The sequence below is a fragment of the Rosa rugosa genome, chromosome 6 (assembly GCF_958449725.1).
Source record: "Rosa rugosa chromosome 6, drRosRugo1.1, whole genome shotgun sequence".
In the NCBI taxonomy this organism is placed as follows: Eukaryota; Viridiplantae; Streptophyta; class Magnoliopsida; order Rosales; family Rosaceae; genus Rosa; species Rosa rugosa.
Window position 1 is genome coordinate 4697578 of NC_084825.1, and position 23355 is coordinate 4720932.

Here is a 23355-nt window from a genome sequence, read left to right on the forward strand (position 1 = left end):
CTGTATTAATTTTCACCCAACCCATTATAGGAGGGATCCAATTAACCTCAATGATAGAAGGAGCTCTACGTGGTCTACATGTAGCCCCAAATAGGGATGGCAAAAATCCCCATCGGGTATTCGACCCTAACGGGGAGAAATTCGGGGAAAATTGGGTAACGGGGATGAGGATCCCCAATATTCGAATTTTGAAATCGGGTACGGGGCGGGGATGGTATTTTGATCCCCATTCCCATACCCACCCAATAAGAATTATCTGAAATATATATATATATATATATATATATATATATATATATATATATATATATATATTATTTATTATATATATATTTTTGATATTATTTATAAATAAATATTTATGTAAACTTCATCTTTTGTCAATATTTAAATTTTGTTAATAAATATATTCAAAAAGAAGAAGATCATTTTAATAAAAGATCTTTATGAACATATCAATTTTCCTTGATTGAAATAAGAAATTTATTTTATTTTGATGTTTGATTTTAACTTCATATTTTACAATCCATAATTATTTGTATAAATTTTTATATAATAAATTAGTAATATTGTTAACGGAGATTGGGGCGGGTATGGGGACCTAATCCCCAATGGGGACGGGGACGGGGAATCCCCGATATCTTATTACGGGGATTGGGGCGGGTAAGGGGATGGAGAATAAAGTCGGGTATGGAGATGGTAATTTAGTCCCCTTACCCTACCCTCCCCATTGCGATCCCTAGCCCCAAACCTTTTCAAAACAATTAGCTCTTGTACATTATTAAACATAGTACCTGAACCAAGCTTACTGGAAGCTAAGATCTGTCCATTAATCAATTGATATGCCTTGGGTAGCTCGACAATAATTCCATCATATTTTACCTTGTTTCTGAAGTGCCAGATACATAGCACCACCACAAATGATGCAAGCCAAAGTTCACGTAGTTGGGGACTACGACCAGCCAACCCATGATGCAATATGTCCACAAGAGAACCATGAAGCCCACCCAAATCAAACAACTCTGCTATACGCCGCCAAATTGTTATCGCGAAGGAACAAGACAACAAAATATGATCAACGGACTCACCATGATGTTGACAAAGAACACATCTTGATGCAAGAGAAACCCCACGTCTTTGAAGAAAATCCTCTGAAAGAACACGTCCTTTTAAAACTTTCCAAGCCAAGAGGGACATGCGGGGAGGAATAAATTTAGACCATATTAATTTTCCCCAACGTACTGTAGGAAATTTTTGACTCAAGAAACTATATGCATCACGAGCCGTTAGCTGCCCAGAAGGAGAATGTGTCCAGATTAGCTTATCTTCCTCATATGAATTAATAGGCAGAGGAACATGCTCTTGAATAAAAGCACAGAGAACAGGAAAGTGAAGAAAGTAGCTGAGGAAAATTCCATGTACCATCAAGAATGAAATCTGCAATGTCACCCTCCAAATGATCCCCACTCACCCCCAAAAAATCAATCAATGGACGACCAATAAAATTTTCCTTCCAAAAAGAAATTTTTGTGCCATTGCCAATTAACCACCTGCCATGTTCCATGATTTGAGGCCAATAGTTCTTAACTCCAGTCCAAATAGAAGAGATTGCAAAAGAACGACGTAGGACTCCCTTCCTCCAAAAGCGGGCTCGAAGAAAAGAATAACTCCCAGTAGTCGAAGAAAAAATTTCCCATGCCTTTTTAAGAAGCAGAGAGTGATTCAAAACCACCAACTACTTAAGTCCCAGACCACCCTCATCCATTAGGGAGCAACAATTCCTCCAAGCTATCAATGGAACTCCACGACTATCAATTGAGCCAGACCATAAAAAGTTCCTACACCAAACCTCCAACCTCTTGAGTAAAGCAATTGACCATTCATATACTTGGAAACTATATACCAACATGCTGTAGATAACTGACTTGATCAACTGAAGCCTTCCCGCCATTGAAAGAAGAGAACCCAACCAACTATAAAATCGAAGGCGGATCTTACCAACAATAGACTCAAAATGACAGGAGCGAGGCTTACCGCGAAATATAGGGACCCCCAAGTATGTAAAAGGAGTGGATCCTAGGGGAATACCCAAAAATGAAACAATAGACTGCTGCCTCTGGGATATATGCTTACTCAAAAAGACATTTGACTTTGCTTTGTTAATGCATTGGCCAGAGTTAATTCCATACTCCTAAAAAAAATCCATAATAACCGCCAAGTTACGCTTATTGCCTTTGCAGAAAACTATTACATCATCCGCAAATAAAACATGAGAAGGAGCATTAGTACCTTGAGGCGAAGAGATAGAGTGCAACTGACCATTACAGACAAGACTTGCAATGCCTCTGCTTAGAACTTCTTCAGCTAAATAAAATAATAGAGGGGATAACAGATCACCTTGACGAACACCTCTTCCACAAGAAAAATAATCCACTGTATTACCATTTACAAATAAAGACAATTTAGCTGAGTGCAAGAGGGCTCGGATCCAAGCCACAAAAACATGATTAAATCCAAAAGCTTCCAAGACTCGGATTAAAAAATCCCATGAAAGAGTATCAAAAGCCTTTGTGATATCTGCCTTAATTGCCACGTTACCTCCATAACATTTGTTATCCAACAAGTTAAAGCACTCAAAAGTAGCCAAAATGCAATTTGAGATATTACGGCCCGGAACAAAAGCATGTTGTTGCGGCGAGATGATTCGAGAAGCAATAGGAGCGAGGCGGATGGAGAGAATTTTTGGGATCACCTTGAAGACAAAATTTGCTAGAGCTATCGGTCGAAATTGCTTTATAGTTTATAGAGTCAGCATGCTCAACTTTAGGTATTAGAATGTTTACATTATCCAACTGTATTGAGGATCATTTAATTTTAGGTCTCGTTTGTTTCGTGAAATTGAAGCATCGGGAAAAAAAACTTATTCCTTTTTTGTGTTTGAGATGCTGTAGAAAAGGAAACACTTTCTTCAAGGAAAGGAAAATTAGGAGGAAAGTGGTTCCTTCCAATATCTTCCCCCTTCTTTACTTGCATTTATTACTCACATTTCATTATTTTATTGCATTAATTACAAAAATTTTGACAATTTTCTTGATAACTTTTCTTATTTTATCAAATATCAGAATGAAAGTTAAAAATATAGAAAACACAACAAGGTGAAAAGGGAGGGATATAGAAAAAATCTATTTACAGATATTAGCTTGACGAAATGAACTCCCTCCCTTTCTAATCAAAAAAATAATGTAGGCTTAAAACAAATAATGTCCAAGTATACGTTAATATGTACTCGCTCATTCCAGAAGTACGTAACATGCATTATGTATATATCCTTATAAGCAAATACTAACTATGAAAGAGGGAAAGTAATGAAATCTAGCAGAAATGTGCCATTAATGACCAAGTAAACGTGCACTATTCTTACGACCACCTCCAAAACACATGGAAAAATGACATGTGACAATTTGATTATATTAGCGACTTACTTATCTGGAAGATTGAGAGCAGGGGAGATATCACTCAACATTTTCACAACCTCTGAACAGTGTTTTACGCTTTCAACTAAACAATAACGTCCACTAGCTTATGGGTTCTCAGAGGCTAGAATATGTGCATCGGCAACATCTCTAACATCAATGAACATACAAGTTGTGTTAGGAAATTCTTCAGCTCCTACATCGATCAATAAACGATTATAAGGAACAATAATTTCTTGGAAGATTGTTTAACGGATATCAAGCTGAAGTGCAAACTAACATCGACAGTAAGTTAATAACACAAAGCCACCAGGTTATTCAGGAATTGACAATATAGCAATATATCTTGTGCAAAAGTAACTTTAAAAGATTAACCTGACTCCCCACGCCCTTTTCCGCAGAAAAATCCCTATATACTTCACCATATTTTTAATTTTTTTCATGCAATCGATTATATTGTGAATGTGATGCAGCATTGCAATATAGTTATAAGCAAGCTAGGATTAAAATATTTGTATTTATATATCTATCAGAACTTTGAAAAATAGAGATATTAAAAATATCAGAGATATCTGGAAAAATATATATTTTTTGCAAAAGTCAATTTATAGGAATTACATATAAATACATATGAATGTCAACTTCATCTACATCCAAAAAGAGACTCTACGTGGTTGAAATGTCGCTTGCTGGTCTACGAAAGTATAATAATTAGATCATGACATATGACCCATATAGTACGAATTGTAGTGATGAACACGATAGATCTCTTTAGAGCTGCCGATTATTTCCCCTATAAAGAGATAATAAGGATGAATCTAACTGGATGACTGATCATATGTACTTCTCCATATTGATTATATCCATAAGTGTCATATCCAAAATTCCAAATTGATTGTTGCCTTCATGAGATTCATTTGAGATCCCATTGCGCTCTGTGCCTAAACTGATAGAGTCAAAACTTAAGGCAATTGAAAAAACATCAGATGGGGTACTTTGATCATCAATTGCACTTCTAGTCATCCTCCCATAAACAATCTTCTCTTGAGCACCATGACCAGCTATTCTAGCTCCGTGGTCTTCATCTTAGGTGGCATGATCAAAATTACATTCACAGGAGAATTGGTTCAATCCTCCACCCATAAAAGATTGTCCATATTCATATTTTTCACCTCCACCTCCTGTTCCGGCCGCTTCCACCATCTTCATCATCATTAGAACTATCCGAAATTGATGTACCACCCCACGCATCATCATTATCTGAATTCTCCTCATGTGGATTCCACTGTTCACTCGGATTTTTCTTGAAGGGAATATTCCTCACCCAGATTAGGTTTGAGAAGATTTCTCCTCACCCATATTCGCCTTAAGGAGACCTTTTCTCAGACAGATTTGCATTTAGAGAATTATTTCTCATCCAGAATCGCCTTGAGGGTATTTCACCTCACCCAGATTCGTCTTGAGGGGATTTCTTCTCACCTAGATTCGCCTTGAGGAGATTTCACCTCACATAGATTTGCATTTAGAGAATTACTTCTCACCCAGATTCACCTTGAGGGGATTTTCGCTTCACCCAAATCTGCCTTCAAAGGTTTCACTTCAAGGTATTTTTCCCAAACAGGTTAATTTTCCTGTTTATTAGGTCAGATCCTAACTAGAAACCATTGTTAAAATTTTACACCCTGATATAACCTCCATATTCCATAATGTATATTTCTCTGTGAATAATTGAGTTTTGTTCAAGTAAATCTAGAATATGTATCTGGCCCAAACTTTAGGTTATTTAACCTAGTGGTAATAGGGATAGAATTAGAGATAATATCGAAGAATCTTGGAGATATCCAATCAATGTAATATTACGTTTCCTTGTACAACTCTAATTCTATGCTTTGTAATCCTCTATATAAAGATGTTCTATTATCAATGGAAGTATAACTCAATTCTCTCCCAATTTCAGTTTTCCTTAAACAAGTTTTTTTTTTTTAATTATTTTGCAGATACTTATTCATTTTATTGAGGATAATATTTCTAATATCTAATATATCGAGGATTTTTGATGATATTGGATAAATTTTGGATAAACGGTGGAAGATAAGATATTTTTTCCTAATGATATATCAGTCTCTCAAAAAAGGAAGATATAGGGGAATATATTGGAAATATCGCAGATATTTCAATCCTTGGTTATAAGCATATAAGAATGGCAAATTGATGATAAAAAATACTTTTCAAAACACTCTGAATGATGTGCTCAAGAATAATATCATTATTCAAGATGTGCTCACTCAATAGTAAAATGACTGGTAGTACTTGATCAATTATTTCTAATTGTTAATTTTTTTTTTCGAAAGAAGGCATAACTGTTAATTTGGTACCTTAGGTTTTACCTTACTGTCAATTTGTTGCCCTATATTTTATTTCGGCCAATTTGTTACCCTAGGTCCTCAAAATTAGCTAATTTTAGCCAATTTACTACCCTTCTGCCAAATTTGTTATTTTAGGCTTTCAAGATTAACTAATATGTTTCCTTAACCAATCATTTAGTTCCTGATTTCTAGGAGCACCTCTACTGAAACCCTAGATTTTGTGCAAAAGTGGCGGCTTCGCGAATCCTCCGGCTACAAATAGGACGCTCTGACATTGAGAATCAAATGACAACGACATCGAATTCTGGTATCGGTTTCGGATCCTTTGACTGGTTAAGGAATCGCAGTTGAAGCTTGCTGGGGGGGAGGCGGTTTTGGTCTTCTTGTGGCGACAATGTAGAGATCGGCGATGCTTTCTCGGGTCGTTAAAGGAGGCACGCAGATCTTGTTTGGACTCCAAGGTGTTCGTATTGTTTGCAGTGGCGGTAGTAGTGCCAGCATGTTTGGTGTGCGGGATGACTATCCTATCATGTTTTCTAGGCTAGGGAGGCCACCAGACTGATTCAGTGGAAGCAGGCGGCTACGACGATCTTACCAGTGGTGTAGCTCTTGATGGTCCAGGCTGCATGGGTGAGGGTTGTGGGTTGGGCCTTTAGGCTTCATCCTATTTCTCCTCTTCCTCTGGATTAGGCCTATTGGGCGGCTTTGTTGTGGGCTAACCTTAACACCCTATTGTATAGCAAGTCAATACCCTCCTTGTTTGGCCTTCGTTGAGGTACAACATTATGTTCTTATGCACCTTCATTAGACAAGCTTGGATTTGGGTTGCTGTAGAGTAGGAGTTTATTTTTACTTTTGCTCTTAGTTAGCTAGCTAGTCTTTTGAATAATCTCATTTTGGTTAGTTCAGTCCTTTCTAAGTAAGCTATCAATTTGTAATGAGTATCATCACTAGCTAGAATTGTTTTTGATCTGACCGACTTCTGGCTTCGACACCATGATGAGACTGTTCTGGTGATGTGTTTGCTCTAAACTGACTTCGTATGTGGAATAGTCATAAAATTGCCATGGCTCCTGTTTATCAATTTGAGAGATCTGGTGTAAAGAAAGGGGAGAGTTTTTTGACCTTGTCTAGCAGTGAATTCGAGATGGAGGAAGCCTTTAAAGAATCTGAAGTTATTTGTCCAGTGGTGATTAAAGGGTTGTTGACCACAGCAAATGAAGATATGGTGATCCCTAAGGAAGTGCAGAATATGTTAGGAGAGTTTGAGGAGCTGATTTCGGATGAGCTGCCCAACGAGTTACCACCTATGAGGGACATTCAGCATTAGATTGATTTGGTTCCTGGAGCTAGCTTGCCTAATCTGCCCCATTATCACATGAGTCCTAAGGAGAATGAGATTTTGAGGGAGCAGATTGAAGACTTGCTGAAGAAAGGGTTCATTCGTGAAAGTATGAGTCCTTGTGCAGTTCCAGTCCTCCTTGTTCCTAAGAAGGGCAATCAATGGCGGATGTGTGTTGATAGCAGGGCCATAAATAAGATAATTGTGAAGTACAAGTACGTTTCCTATTCCTCGTTTGGAGGACATGCTTGATGAGCTGGAGGGTTCCAAGGTGTTTACAAAGATAGATCTTCGAAGTGGTTACCACCAGATTTTAATCAAGCCAAGGGATGAGTGGAAGACAGCCTTTAAGAGCAAGGATGGGTTATATGAGTGGATAGTGATGCCATTCGGGTTGTCTAATGCACCCAGCACATTTATGAGGCTTATGAACTAGGTTCTTCGTCCTTTTATTGGTTCTTTTGTCGTGGTGTATTTTGATGATATATTGATATATAGCAGGACCAAAGAAGAACATCTTATACATTTAAGGTAGGTTCAGGGAGCTTTACAGGAAAATAAACTGTACATTAACCTGAAAAAGTGTACTTTCTGCACCAGCAAGCTATTGTTTTTGGGTTTTGTGGTTGGAGAAGAAGGCACTCAGGTTGATGAAGAGAAAATACGAGTTATAAGAGAATGGCCAGCCCCAAAAACAGTTTCTGAGGTGCGAAGCTTCCATGGTTTGGCTACTTTCTACAGGAGATTTGTAAGAAATTTCAGTACCATTAATGCTCCTATTACTGAAAGTTTGAAGAAAGGAAAATTCCAGTGGGGAGAAGAACAAGAAAAGAGTTTTGCTTTAATCAAGGAGAAACTTTGTACTGCACCGGTTCTTGCTCTTCCCAATTTCGACAAGGTGTTTGAACTGGAATGTGATGCTAGTGGCGTGGGAGTAGGTGCTGTGTTGTCACAAGAGAAGAGACCAGTAGCGTTCTTTAGTGAAAAATTGAGTGAAGCTCGTCAGAAGTGGAGTACTTATTATCAGGAATTTTATGCAGTGTTCTGGGCATTGAAGCAATGGGAGCACTACTTAAACCAGAGAGAATTTGTATTGTTCACTGATCATCAGGCCTTGAAGTACCTTAATAGTTAGAAAACTGTGAACAAGATGCATGCAAGATGGGTGAGTTTTCTGCAGAAATTTCCTTTTGTAATTCAGCATAAATCTGGTACTCTTAATAGAGTGGCAGATGCTTTGAGTCGGAGGGCTTCCTTGCTGGTCACTTTAGTTTAGGAGGTTGTGGGTTTTGATCTCTTGAAGGAATTATATGAGGAAGATGTTGATTTTAAGGAGATTTGGGCCAAGTGCAGTAGCAATCATGCAGTTGCAGATTTCTATGTGAATGATGGTTATTTATTCAAGGGCAATTGGCATTGTATTCCTAGTTCATCATTGAGGGAGAAACTGACCAGAGATCTGCATGGAAGGGGTTTGAGTGGACACTTGGGCCGAGATAAAACTATTGCTAGCCTTGAGGAGAGGTATTTCTGGCCACAGCTGAAGAAGGATGTAGGAACTATTGTGAGGAAGTGCTATACCTGCCAGGTTTCTAAGGGTCAATCCCAAAATACTGGTCTTTATTTACCTTTACCAATTCCTGAAGATATTTGGCAGGATCTTGCTATGGACTTTGTGTTGGGATTACCCTATACCCAAAGGGGTGTGGATTCTGTGTTTGTGGTAGTTGACAGGTTCTCCAAGATGGCGCACTTTATAGCTTGTAAGAAGACTGCTGATGCTTCCAATATAGCCAAGCTATTTTTCAGGAAGGTGGTTCGTTTGCATGGAGTGCCCAAGTCCATTACTTCTGATAGAGACACGAAGTTCCTTAGTCACTTCTGGATTACGTTGTGGAGAATGTTTGGAACAACTTTGAATCGTAGCAGCACAGCTCATCCTCAAACTGATGGGCAAACAGAGGTTACTAACAGAACTTTGGGTAACATGGTCAGGAGTGTTTGTGGAGATAGGCCCAAACAGTGGGATTATGCCTTGCCACAGGTGGAGTTTGCTTATAACAGTGTTGTGCATAGCGCCACAAGGAAGTCACCATTCTCATTAGTTTATACTGCTGTTCCTCGACATGTGGTTGATTTAATGAAGCTTCCTAAAGTTCCTGTTGTTAGTGTTGCTGCTAAGGGCATGGCTAGGGATGTGCAGTCTGTTAGAGAAGAAGTTAAGGCCAAGTTGAAAGAAACTAATGCCAAGTATAAAGTTGCAGCTGACAAGCATCGAAGAGTTAAAGTGTTCCAAAAGGGTGATGACGTGATGGTGTTTCTAAGGAAGGAGAGGTTTCCTGTTGGTACCTACAACAAGCTGAAGATAAGAAAATATGGACCTTTTAAGGTGCTGAAGAAGATCAACGACAATGCTTATGTTGTTGCACTTCCTGATTCCATGGGCATTTCTAACACCTTTAATGTTGCTGATCTGCATGAGTTTCGTGAAGATGATGTTCTTTATCCTGAAGAGAACTCAGGGTCGAGTTCTTCGGAGGTGGAGGAGACTGATGTAGAGCGAATGGCGATAAGAATTGAAGAACAGCTCGATCGTGGAAAATGAGGAAAACTCGGTTTGCTGCAACTTTGGCATTCGGTGTCCGAATCGCGATTGCTATAGCTTTCCGGAAAGGGAACGGCGCTAGGAATAAAACTTGTGGCTTTTCCACAATGTGTGGGCTTTTCGGGCTTTCGGGGTCGTTTAGGGCCTCAAAACTGCAATTTACTATTTTTTCAGAATTTTCGGTTTTCTAGTTTGTTTTGGATTTGTTCTGTTTTAACCCGTGGGCCTTAGGGTTTCATTGTTAGTCGCCCTAGGGTTTTTTTTCTCATATATAAGCAACTTTAAACGGCCGCAGAAACTATCTTTTATCATATTATCAATCAAATTGAGAGTTTTCTCTTTTATATCTGGTGGACTTCAGAATCTTTATTTTAGGTTTATTGCTTGTAAACCTAGGGTTACTTTCGTTCTGCGTTAGATGCCATGTGCATACCATCATCGAGGACGAGGAACCATATCAACAAGCCTAGCAGAAAGCACATAAATCAGATTTTAATTTTCTGGTTCAGAAGAGGACCACTATGACCCACAACCCATACAATTAATCTAAACACATTATGGGGTATTTCTTCAGGCTTTTGAAAAGGTACCCAATAACCCAAATAATTTCATATCTTATTTCCACAAGAATAAAGCTTAGAATGATTGCTGACTCTATGAAAGGAGAACTTAGACCATCTCCAATGGATATGTCAAATCCACGTGAAGGCTTCTATTGGTAACAAAAGACATATAGAAGAACTCCAACCTATTGGACTTATCCTACGTGTAAATGACATATGGAGCTCGGCTGTCAAATTTGACAGAACAAACTCAATCTGTCTTTTTTTTTTTTTTAATCATTATTTCTCTCTCGTCTCTCTCTCACTCTTCTTTCACCACAGAGTTTCTTTCTCTTTCCTTTTTCGGTTCTACATCTTCTCAAGCAATTGACCCACAATAACATTTTCCGGTGTCGACTTGGACGCAGTCCTTCGACGGGTTCTGATTCCGAGCTTTGCGAAGTAGAGACCGGCCTCGAAAGGGTGGTCGTTGCCGCCCAATTCCAGATCCACAACAGATGAAGAAACAGAGAAGAGGCGCCGGCTATGGCACCAAGCATTGTCGACTTTTAACCCCCGAAGTTTGGGATTGGACCTAGAAGCAAGAAGGAGACTAAACCCCGAAGAAGAAGAGTGAATGGTTTTCCAATTGTGAATGGTTTTTCCGCGATTCAACTTCGTAACTCTCATTATCATCACCGTCATCTTGTGAAAATTAAATTTAGTTAGTAAAAGACACCACAAAACGTGAAACTGTTGATGTTGAAGCAACCCCAAAGTGCAATAAAACCTCGAGACAACAAAACCCAAAAATTGAAGAAGATGGGAGAGAGAAATGAATTTATTGCAGCAAATTTATTTTTATTCAAATGTTTCAATCACTACCTCCACCAGATCTACGAATTTGAGGTTATGTCCATCTTCCACTAGCTCACTCGAGCCGTTAATTGAGCAACAAGAGGTCTCGTCGACGTGATCATCGGAGCCTGAGCTCCTAGGGCTGGCGCAAACGGAGTTATCGTCTTCCTCCTTTGGTTGAAGAACTTACAACAAGAAAAATAGAGAAGAAGAAGAAGAAGAAGAAGAAGAGTAGTGAACATGACTTAACCATGATAGAGGAGAGATAAGAAGAAAGAGGAAAAGTGATTTTTTATATTAAAAACTCTGAAAAATAATAATAAAATAATATATGAATTTAGCACATCCATTGGAGTATAAATTTGTCAAAAATGACAACTGCCATGTCACCCTTCAAATTTAAATTTGACACAAATATTTTAACTATACCAATCCAATGCTCTTAAATGCTATCATCTTTATGAGCATAAGAAACTTCCTTGAAGTAAACCCACTTTAATTTAGTAACTCTCATTACAAACGCATGTATGCAATGCCTTCAACTTAGTGAATGTGGTGTAAAGCAAATCACAATCACCTGAAATCAGTGACATCAAAGATTTTCTCAACCTCAGACCGCTTGATCAGCCATTTCGACAATATGGCGTTGCCGTACACCGGCGCCCAACTCTCGGTCAACACATAGTTCATCCCCAAAGCAGTGGCCAAATCCGATTTGGAGAGGAGGATGAACACATAAGCCTTTGCACTATTGGCTTTCTGAAATTAGAAAGAAACAACTAGGTAAGGCCACACCTAATTTGAATCAAAGGTTCATAATGAACAGCTTGAACAAAATCAAAGTTTTCATGGTCATTACCAACTTAGGGGAATGTCAATATAGACTAAAGAACATTTGTAGGTTTGAGTTCTCAAAATGCAACAGAAATCAGGAAGCTCATTGCATCTTTAGTCTTTACAATCAGGATCCAAGTTTATGCATCCAAAAGATGAATCCCCCATATTCATTGCCAGAGAGAAAATGAATTGGATTGACGATATGACAATACAATGGTGTGATATTCTCAACTTTAAATCGGGTTGCATATAAGACAGCTAAAAGTCCATGAAACACTGTCAAAAAAAGAAAAACATTGCTTCGCTAAGATCAGGCCCCATTAACAGTACTACAATGAAAAAGCAACTACCTTGAAGAGCCATTATCCAGGTTAAGTAGGAGATTCGACAGTAATAAATCTAAACCATGAAGCAATTTAATTATGTTTCAATCCATAAACAAATTGGATATTCCCAGAATAGCAGTATTTAATTATGTAGAAGAGGCCCATGACTTGTGTGCAGCTGCGAGCTGCTGTAATTAGATCCTACAACCAGAGTATCCCCATCCTTTATTTTGACAGAGCCCAGATGTAGATAGCAAGTTGACATTCCAACAATGTAACCGGCCTCGTCTCCAACTTCCTCGCTTTGTCCAATTGTCCATAAATTGGTATTGACGAACATAGAACCCGGTCTGTTCCAACATCATCATAAACAAGCAGACCAGTTACAGACAATATACATAAAGAAAATCCTTTCTGTAAAGGCCAAAAAGATTGAGAGACAAGAAACAGTCCAATTCATACTGAGATGCCATGTAAATTCTTAATTACTATTACTGTAGGATGTGATCAAGATGCAGTGCTAAAGCTTAATTCTAGGTACCAGATGAATAGCACACACTTGCAACGGTCTGGTATCAAAATCTTTAGCTCTTAAATGAGCAAGCCAATACAGAAACATGATTGAACGTTTTCTTGCCCATAGTAGCATACACCAACGTTTAGATGAGACAGTAAGTGCTAAATGTTCCAAATAGCTCCAAGCTAATAATAACTTATTAGTAATTAGACTTCCTTATAAAGCCCCAAGCATTACAATAATCAATGGGTCAGGTATACTTGCATTCAGTGCATCCTAGCCTATCCTCCGCGCCCCGAGTATCAACTGCATGAGCATTGGGCATCCATCTCTCCTCATATCCAGCAGGAATCTCTGCAGGGTTGCCAATCTCTATTCCAAAAGGCTCCAGGACATGTGTATCTGTCTTTCTAGTTTTTGACCCAAGTCCATACTCCATAGTACTGACCAAGAACATTATTCTAGCACAATCGACTATTTCTCGCAACCTTAAAATCCGGTTCTTTAATATCCTCGAAACCAATCTGCTCTGGTTCCACAGAACTCGTCCGGGCTTAATATCTTTCAATAACCCAATGATGCAGATAAGTCTCATGAGGAGGAACAGGATTCCCTTTCATCGATCACTTCAGCATTGAAATACTTCATAGCAATATGACCTTTTGGGAAGTAAATGTTAAAGAAAACTCGTCTACAGCTGACCCTGGTTCCAACACAAACTTAGGGGAGACATAAACGCTAGTCCTGGTCTTAACTTTATTGATCCGAATAGCATCTGAACATGGTAAGCTTAATCCCAGTACTAGCACAGCTAACAAGTGCACCAGACTTCGACAAGAAGGTGTCATTTTCATTCTGCCAATATCAAGATAAAGCTCTAGTTAAACAAAGACCCAAGTTGTACACCCCATATCTTAAGCCAAGTTGGTTCCTTTTATACGTTCTAACTAGAATTATTAACAGGGGTTATGTAATTTCTGCATGCCCCAATCATAACAGTTAAGGGGTGCTATTCGGATGTTGCAAATAGGCTATGCAGAAATCAGAAAACTATAAAAACAGTTATAGAATTGCTGATCAGATGTTGCAAACAAGCTATGTAGAAATCAGATGTTGCAAGTGGGTTGTATAGAATAGAAGTCAATAAACTACAAAACAGTTAAAGGATTGGTACTCAGATTTTGCAAAAGGGTTATATAAGAACCAATAAACAGTCCTATAAAATAACGAAATCATACTCATAATCATAGTAAAACCAAAACCATGAACAAAACATATAGGAGGCTGAAAAGCCAGAGCAAGAGAGATATAGCTAGATAGAGTAGTTTTAATCTTTTGGGTATAAATCAAACGGTAAATATATAACAATGGCGTTCAATCTCTTGAGATATTGCTGGAGCAAGCCGGTGACATAATTAACGCTCATGATCTCCTTATACCTTTATCCAATGGCTCTGATGCTATTTTACAGATCTCGTGCAAGGCACGTGATGAACAACAGACGTTGCGCGAAATCAATTAACTAGTGCTCGGGGTGTGCGCTCCACGCATAAAGTGGATCTCAGCTCTCACTTTGCAGTTTGCACCGAATTTTAAGGCCATGCAAAACAAAGTGCTCACTTATTTAGTGATACCTATCTGACACAGGAGGACAATGACGAATCATATCTCTTTCCGCCGGTTTTTGTCCTTTGTTTTGGGAACATTTCTTTCCTGGCCCGCGAATATATTGAATCATCCGCTGCTTCACTTGTATTTTTCCGCCCCATTTACCTCCCAACATCATAATGTGATAAGCACCGATGTTTAGATTCAGAATTCAAAAGCTCATTCATTTCAATGGTCGTTCTCGATCTTCTCGCTTCCTTTCTCTCTTGTAGTTAATCGTCTGCATTGCTGGTGTGTCTTCGTTGATGATAGACCCAGCCATTTTGATGCTGTATATATGGAGGTCGGAGCATTCGCCTTTAGCAGCAGCGGAGTTTCAGTCCTAACTCCCAGAAGAAAAACCAAGATGTCAAGGTTTGAACAGAGTTCAAGTTTCAAGAATCAAGAGCTGGCTCACCCATACTGGACCGATGACCAAGTTGGAGCATCAGGTTTCTTTTCTTTTAGCAGTGTTTTTTTCCCTTCTTTTTCTGGAATCTGCTTCATATCAGAGAAGAACATGGTGGCTGATTCTGTATCCAAGACTTCGTACTGATGGTAAGCATGGAATAACCTATTTGGATCACCCCCTTGGTGTTTTTTACTTCTTTTTGTTGGGGATGTCCTTCTTTTTGTTGGGCCATCCAAAAAGAAAGAAGGCTATGAACCGGGCTACTAAAGCCCAGCCCAAAATAAACTAGGGTATAATATAAATACACTCTATTATATTATAATATAATAGAGTATAATATTATACACCATACACCAGGGTATACTATAAAGGACGCTGACCACTACTTATTGCTAACCAAGGCCAATAAAAACTAAACACCTGTCTCTTTTTATTTTATATTCTAATTCAGGTCCTTCTCCTCTTCCTCTCGGTCACAGTTCTTCTACAACTCTTAGATTATGGGTTTTACCGATCGAAACTTCTCAAGGTTACACATGAATTAGGATATAATAAAATTAATAAACAGGACAGGTGTTTAGTTTTCATCGGGAGACCTTAGGCTTGGTTAGAAATGTGGCCTTGGTTTGTCCCTTCTTCGTGGACAAATTAATAAATACACTGTCCACCCCTTCTTCGTGGACAGCCAAGTATATATTGTCCTACTCTAAATACACTGCCCACCCCTTCTTCTTGAGTCCCGTTACAAACAACGTCTGCACCACCCAAGATTTTCCTCGTCTTCAAATCCTTCCCTGTAAGTTTCTCTTTGGGAAGAATCCCTTAAATCTTCAATTTTTCAATATGTCTTTATATTAACCAAAGTACTCAAATTGCTGCCTCACGCTTTAGACAAACATCAACCCTTATGTTTTGAGCAGCGGAGGCGGCGGCGGCGGCGGCAAAGTTTTGGATTCTCCCCGATCCTTAGTGACCTCTTCCGGCGTCTGCGCTTTGAGGTTAAGGGCGAGGGCGAGTAGGAGGGGCACCCTATCTTCCTCTTCCGCGCGTTCCGGTTTTGTTTCCGTCTTTGCTTGGTTGAGTGTGGATTGAGTGAACCTTCGTCGCTACCACAGAAGCGTTGTGCAGTACCAATGGTTGGGTGTCGTGAATTTTTTTTCCTTCATATAGATTTGACAACTTTATTGCCAAAAAAGAATAGATTTAACAACTTTGGAGAGATTGAATTTTTGTTTTTGTAGAATTGGTGATGAATGGCTGGTTGATTGGGTTTAATCTTTGTAAGTATGTCTTAGTAGGATACAGATTGCAGATTATTATTGTGGTTCAGTTTGTAGTTAAAATTGGAGATCATCTCAGGCATTCTTACTTTAGATTTGACTTAATCTGCTCTAGGTATTGAAATGCATAATGTGTTGGTATCTGTGCCAATATATCACTCTTAGATATTTCATGCCATAATCATAGGGATTCTGTTACTTTAGAATAAGGGAAAAGGGGCTATATCCTTTGAAATTTGAAGAAAGATTAGATATTATAGCTACATTGAGGAATATGCAGTTATGATTGGATTTCTTCTTATGTTGGTAATTACTCTTTCTATGATCAAATTAACATACATCTGCGATTAAACCAAATACATGTGTAAAATTTCAAGCCAATGTAATCAAAGCATGTTGCCTTCACGATAAGTAGGTTTGAAATGAGGGATCTGAGTACTCTTAGAACTGAACAGCCCTTCATCAAAGTTTTAACTAACAATATTACTAAAACGCATGACTACACTGAAAATTCTTCTGATACAAGGAGATAAAGAATTCACAGTTTACAATGATCATTCATTTTCCACACCATATATTTCCTTGCAATAGTTGTCTTTTTATTCTGTGGTTCATACTCTATATGTACAGTCTATAATTTTGGCGTTTGAATTGACTGATTAATTTATTCTTATATTGCAGATTTCCTTGAGGGTTTCTAAGCAGGATATATTTGCCCCTTCATCACCTTCTCCTTCAATATCAGTATTGTCTAATGCTGATATATCAAAGAAGCTACTTGAGCAGTGCCGTGCACCTGACAATGTCGCTACAGAGCAGCGCTGTGCACCTGACAATGTCGCTACAGAGAAGCGCCGTGCACCTGACAATGTCGCTACAGAGCAGCGACGTGCCCCTGACAATGTTGCTACAGAAAAATCCCCTCCCCTATCTCAAAGGTAGGAGCTTTAAATGTTGTTATTTTTGCATTTTACAATCCTATATTGTAGAACTTGTGGCATGGTATGTGTACTTTGTAATACATACATGGTGGTGTGTTGGTAATTTTGGTGGCATAGATTTAAGGTGTTGTTCTTCGTAGTGATATACCATGAAACTTTTAGTTTTGGATTCATTTTCTCTTGCATCATGTTATCACATTTTGCTTAGTAAAAATTTTCTTTGTACAGCAACAACAGCTGGTGGGCTAGATGGTTCTCATGTGGGAGTGGGAGTGGGAGTAGATGACGCAGTTTTGCTGTATAGCGAAGACCAAGCTGAACCATGGTATAAGTTTACAGGAGAATTTAGCTAACAGGAAAATGTATTCCCATTACTCATTTATTTGGATTTTTGGAGAAATTAGTTAGGATACAGAGCCTTGAATTTTGGTTTGGTTATAATGGATGAATTTTGGGTTGGTTATAATGGATGAATTTGATTTTCTTTGCGTCTGGTGGAATCAGAGATTCCATTAGGGAGTGGCTGAATTTGATTGGTAGAATGCTGAGTCACTTGATCACCTATGACCCAATTTTGATATTAAACGGGTATTTTTGACCCGCTGATTGTTTTTGAGTGGACAGTCTAAATTGGTACCTCGTTCTGCTGCGAGGTTGGGCCCAGAATTTGAGATGGGCCAGCGAGCTTGCTTCCTAACGTGCTGAGGCCCATTACTTATGTCGTAACCCTCATTCGGCCAGTCAAAACGGGGATTTTACTTCCATACTGTTCTGTTTACTTTTGGAACCTTTGGGTTTGAGATTTATTGAGCAATCTTTCCTTCTTTTCCTCTTGGCTTGTGTTACACTTCAACTTAGCCCCTTCAAATCTCCTGCTAGTCTACTACAGCCACCAGCTAGCCTTCTTGGAGTGTTGTGACAATTGCGGTAGCCTTTTAGTTGTATCTGTTCCGTCTAAGGTGTTGTTGCCGGTGCTGCAACTGAAAAGAAAAGGTGGTGGAGTTGGAAGGCATCTTCACTGACCGTCGCAAACTCCTGCTCCGAAACTTTTTTCTTCTTTGCTGCATCCCGTCCTTTCACGTCCCTCTTTTGGCTGTAGAGTGCTCTATTATAGGCAACGTAGGTGAGACCTGTAATATAAAATGTTCTAAAACTCAACCGTTACACTGACTTGCACGGCAAGATAGGAAACAATTAATAATTCAAGCGGTGGTATTTGTATTCTCTCTACAAATAAAATAAAATAAAAAAGCTACAAGTGGAAACAGACCCACAGATTTGTTAGACACTACAGCTTTTATTATTTTTTTTTTGGATAGACATTACAGCTTTCACTTTCACTCGTACTACGGTCTGTTTTTTATTTAGAAGCTCCGTACCTTCCTTCTTTTTTCCTTCTTTTTTTTAGCAAAAGAACAAAAACTTAAAATAAAGAAAAAAGTATTACAAGAACAAAATCTCAATTGAGCCTTCCAAAACAAACATAGAGGACAACAAACACCCAATTTTAGCCCAAACAAAGTAAAGGAAAGAAAACTCAAAAGGCCTAAATCAGGCGAGCTCACACACTTTGCCACCGAAACAACAACTCAACAAGAAGGAAAATACAAAAACATCGGCCACGCTGCAGAGAAGAAAAGTGCATCTAATTTCTTATTTTCCTTCTATAGGCCTAATTATATCTCATGACAATAGAAGAACTCATAATAAAAGTATAGAGGCTACAAATAGCCTCCCCCTAACATAACTTATTCCTAAATGTTCATAATAGAGGAGATGATAAGCATCTAACAGTAGAGGATTATTCCAAAAAGATATTCCACATTTCCACATTATAGCCTAGGCTTGCCAATAAGCATGTAAAAGTTTTCTTTCTCCGAAATATGCTTAAAAGAATTAAATGATATTTTTGTGAGAGTATCACGAACAGCGAAAATTCTTCTATGTATTGCAAGTAACCCAGCACCTATTAAGTGATTTCAGCCCTTAATATTTGTAGTCAATTTTATTTGTATTTTATAACCAAAAAGTGCATTTAATGTTATGCAGCCGTCTATTCTTATTGTTGTAAATGTACGTTGATGTTCTGAATTTCTTCCCTCGAACAAGCATTTTGTTCATCAGAAGATAAAACTCTTCCCATCAAGGCTAGTCAATCAAAATTTTGGAATTGCCTTCAATTTGAATATGCTAAACGCCTTGGCAAATGGCATCTTCCAAATTTTCCCTTACAAAAAAGCTAGAGAGGTTAGATAGAGAAGGTCATCCTTCTAGACCTTCTCTCTAGGCGGCCACCATTGAGAGTTGGTGGCTTGCTCTATTTGCTGGCAGCTCCTTCCGCCCTCTTGACGGCACCATCCGTCTTTCTGGCAACTTTGTCTATCCTCTTGTTGGCTTCATCCACCTCTCCGAAGGTGAAGTCCGTCGTTTTCTCTTCTCATTTCCTGTTGTCTTTTCATCTTCGTTCTCAGATTTGTTCTCATTCTAGCCTTCTAAAAGCCTAGGAATCAAGCTTTGCATGTCTCATCAAATTTCTTTGTCTCCATCACTAGATTAACGACTTTGGGTGTTTTCTAGAGGTGGAATCTCGTTGTCGCACTCTGACGCATTTTTATGCTTTTGACAAAATAGAGGTGTACAGAGCAGCGTCTCCAGTGTAATCACCAACACCTTCCTTTGGTTCCTCGTTGGTTTCTGATGGCTCCGTTGTCATTTGCTCCGTAGCAATGATTTCCAAGAATATAAGACTCATTGTCTTATTCGATCTGAGAATCTCCCAGTAATTCAGTGAAGTTTGATGTTTTGCATAGGCAGATTGTGACTTGGGATTGCAAATTGCCTTTCAATCCCAATTAGCTAATTTTAGCTTTTTTCTATTAATCAAACCTACAAAAATAATAAAATAACATAAATAACTAGTAAATAAGGAGACTTGAACATAAATAGAGTTTAAGAGGCATAGAAATATAGAAAATTACAAGCACATCATGGAGCTAGTGTATAGTTGTACCAAACTTGTCTAGTTAATGTATCAATATATTAATGATTTAGGAAGAACCCTATGCGGCTCAAGCCACCCTCCCTCTACGGGTGCTTATCGCCAATCTACCGAGGATCTCATCCTCGATCTACTAGACGCTTGATGCCAATCTATAGGGCGCTCGTCGCAATTTTGGTATTTTTGACTTCAAGGTTGGCTGTGAGGAAGACATGGCTTCACCGTCAAGCTTGGCTGTTATTCAATGGAAGTGTTCTATTGTTGATGCCGATGGTGAGGTCGGGCGGTGGATTTGCAGCCGTTCTGCTTCTGTTAGTGGCGGCGGTAATGCCTGGCAGGTGTCGGCTTTAGTCTTTTCCCAACTAGTTAGGTTGGATACAGTGACCGGAGTTGCAGAGTACGTCGTCGAAGGTAGTGGCCATGTAACGTCCCGTATCTTAATTTACCCGTTTACTAGTTATTTGGACGGTAAACGACAACTACTTTCACTTTTATTGTCGTTTCGGTACTTTTAGTGGCCCTAAAAGTTGACTTTTTGTTCGGGTCAAAATTTGAGAAAATTTCCTTCATGAAAGTTGTAGAGGACGTTAAACCGAGCGCGTGCATATGTGGTACGTAAAAATCGGAGTTTGTATGCGAAAGTTATAAGTGAAATATGAAAATTACTATTTATGGTAGATTAGTATAAATTTGAAAAGTTACTGTGGCCGGGTAACTTTTCTTTCTTTTCTCTCTCCTTCCCCTGTGCTCTCTCTGTCTCTCTTCTGCAACTCTCTCTCTCTCTCTCTTCTGCAACTCTCTTCCTCCACCTCTAGGCCACCAAATGGCGAGCTACGAGCATCGATAGACTCGTCTCCTCCTCCTTAACACGCATGTGGGAGTTGTTTACGGCGATTTGGCCGGAAATGTGGAGATCGAAGCCAAAATTTTTACTGTAGCAAATTGGTCAACGCCGAATTCCGGCCACCTCCGGTCATAAACCCAAGTCCATTAGAAGCGCCTTGAGCAACTCTTCATGCTCGCCAAGTTTCATAACCCATATCGAAGCATGGAGGAAGAAAGCATAATTAGAAGATTTTACTGTTCACTCGGGCTCAACCTTCTCCTTAATTGTTGAGGGTGATGTATCGAGCTACTGCTCGACGAAGGAACTCGTATACGTGATCGTCGGAATAGTACTGTGAGTGGACTTTTGTTTTAAATAATGATGCATGCATTTATTTTGAAATTATTGATTTATTTAATTATCGTTTTATTTATCGAGCATGATATTTTGTCTTGGATTATAATTTGACATTGATTTTTCATGAGTTTCGGATATGAACTTATTATGCTCGGATTTGGATTTATGATTTATTTTTGAGAATATGAATTGATTTCAGAGATTGATTATTATTTGAAATTATGATTATGTGATTTTCAATGAATTATTTTCCGAGGTGATTTCCGGAATTATACTATTTAATTATATTTCTATTCGTCGATTTGAGATTTTTAAAGGATTTTCAAAATGGGATTTCGATGGAGTTATATTTCTTATTTATTTATCGACTTTCGGTTTTGGCATTGGGAATGCCTTGATGATGATCTTGGAATTGGTTTTGTTTCGATTTATGGAGATTATGTTTTATTATTATTTTCTCTCCTATTTATTTTTGAACTTGAGATTCTCTTGGCGTGTGGGACACGTCGTTGGAAATTCATTTGCGAGAGTTGGGGAAACTTTATGGATTTATGTGGTTTTCGGATCTTCTTTTGCCATACTTTGGGTGACTATTATCATTGCTAGCATTGATGTCCGCCTTTGTGGCGAGGTGATGGGATCACCGAAGCCTGTCCGCCTTTGTGGCGCTGGTTACTGTCTTTGTGACAGTAATGCTGAAGCCCAGTATCCTAATCGCTACACTTAGTGGCGTGTGGGTATATAACGGGAGTATATGGGAGTACTTTAGCCTGGGAGGCTCATTCGTATAGTTATCTTATTCCCCTACTTTTATATTATTTCTGGGCTAGCGGGGTCTAGTCCGATGATACGATACTCAGCGGGTTGATTTACAGTTTCCAGTTTCCAGTTTCCTGATTTTAAGAAATAAAGTTTTACAAACGTTGCATGCATCGAGGTTTTATAAATTTAAATAAGTGGGAAAATATTTAAGTTTGCTTCATTTAAATCATCTTAATTATTTATTTTTGTCCACTCACACTAACGTGTTTTAAATTACTTTCCCCTGGGCCCTTCGGTTTCAAATGCCCAGTTTGCAGGCGAAATTAGTTGAGGTCGGGCATACATGGAATTGAGGCATAGTCAACAGCATGACTTCCGCATTTTCTTTTGAATTAGATTTTCCTTGTTTACCCTTTTTATTAGAATTGCTCTGATTACTTGTGGGATTAATGTTATTCAAGTTGCGTTTTGTGTTTTGTGAGTTGGGGAATGTTGTGATTTGGGGAGCAGGGTGGCTCCAGGAGAAATAAGGATGGATGGTTTAGAAGTGTAAATGTTTTCTACAGGTTTTGGGTAGTCCATTTTTAGGGAAAGTTCTGCCAAATTTTTGGTAGAATTTCTTCTAAGGTGGGCCCCGCAGGGCCTCTTCGGATTTCAGGGTGAAATTCGGGGCAGGTCCTGTCAGGCCAAGCGTTGTGTCTGGGTGCCCTGGTCTTAGGTGTTCAGATCAGTGTGGTGGGTGGTATGTTTAGGCTGGTTTTGGGCCCAAATCCGAGCCCAGTTAATGGGCTTGAATACTTCGAGCCCAATTTTGTGGTGAGTTCATGAGATCTCTGAATGATATGGATTTGGGATCCAGGTATTAACGATCTGATCAAATGTATGTTGTGCTGAATTTTGATGGTTTATCCGCCACCGAGAGTGTAGTCTTCAATCACATTCAAGGGTAAGGGAGAGAAGATTGGGCCCAGGTCGTTGGGCCTTGGTTCTGATGTGGTGCGCTACCTAATTGCAGGTCAAGGTAGTGGACTGTCGGCTTGGGTTTGTATTTTGTTTTTGGCTTATTGTATTTTGTGACCCTCTAGCCCCTATATCTCATCCTTTAGGCAACATTATCAACAGTTGTAGGAATCTAATCAATGGATTTAAAGAAGTTAAGATTCGGCATATTTTCAGAGAATGCAACTATACAGTTGATGCTCTTGCTAAGGGAAGTCTCAGCCATGACTATGGCATTGTGATTTTTTTGATACCCCTCCCCCTCAT

The 23355-nt window shown here is 38.9% G+C and overlaps 2 protein-coding genes across 10 annotated transcripts; one reads left to right on the top strand and one right to left on the bottom strand.

The window, feature by feature from the left end:
• Nucleotides 1-10399: 10399 nt before the first annotated feature.
• LOC133718829 (uncharacterized) lies at nucleotides 10400-12308 on the bottom strand. 2 transcript variants are annotated; one of them, XM_062145707.1, is made up of 4 exons: nucleotides 12046-12308; nucleotides 11764-11945; nucleotides 11214-11371; nucleotides 10400-11033 (listed from the first exon to the last, which is right to left on the bottom strand). In XM_062145707.1, exons 2-4 carry the CDS (start codon nucleotides 11777-11779, stop codon nucleotides 10698-10700), a joined length of 510 nt encoding a protein of 169 aa, XP_062001691.1. In that variant the 5' UTR covers nucleotides 11780-11945; nucleotides 12046-12308; the 3' UTR covers nucleotides 10400-10697. The 2 variants fall into 2 exon arrangements, with proteins under 2 accessions (XP_062001691.1, XP_062001693.1); XM_062145709.1 differs by having other exon boundaries at nucleotides 11764-12308.
• A 2458-nt stretch (nucleotides 12309-14766) lies between these two features.
• On the top strand, nucleotides 14767-17629 carry LOC133718444 (uncharacterized). Of its 8 annotated transcripts, XR_009850295.1 has the most exons (5): nucleotides 15490-15721; nucleotides 15846-16061; nucleotides 16167-16205; nucleotides 16887-17143; nucleotides 17375-17629. XR_009850295.1 is itself a non-coding variant. In XM_062145282.1 (4 exons), exons 2-4 carry the CDS (start codon nucleotides 16059-16061, stop codon nucleotides 17430-17432), a joined length of 318 nt encoding a protein of 105 aa, XP_062001266.1. In that variant the 5' UTR covers nucleotides 15550-15721; nucleotides 15817-16058; the 3' UTR covers nucleotides 17433-17629. The 8 variants fall into 8 exon arrangements, 5 of the variants coding, with proteins under 5 accessions (XP_062001264.1, XP_062001266.1, XP_062001267.1 ...); XR_009850294.1 differs by having other exon boundaries at nucleotides 15474-15721; nucleotides 15846-16205; XM_062145282.1 differs by lacking the exon at nucleotides 16167-16205 and having other exon boundaries at nucleotides 15550-15721; nucleotides 15817-16061.
• Nucleotides 17630-23355: the final 5726 nt, after the last annotated feature.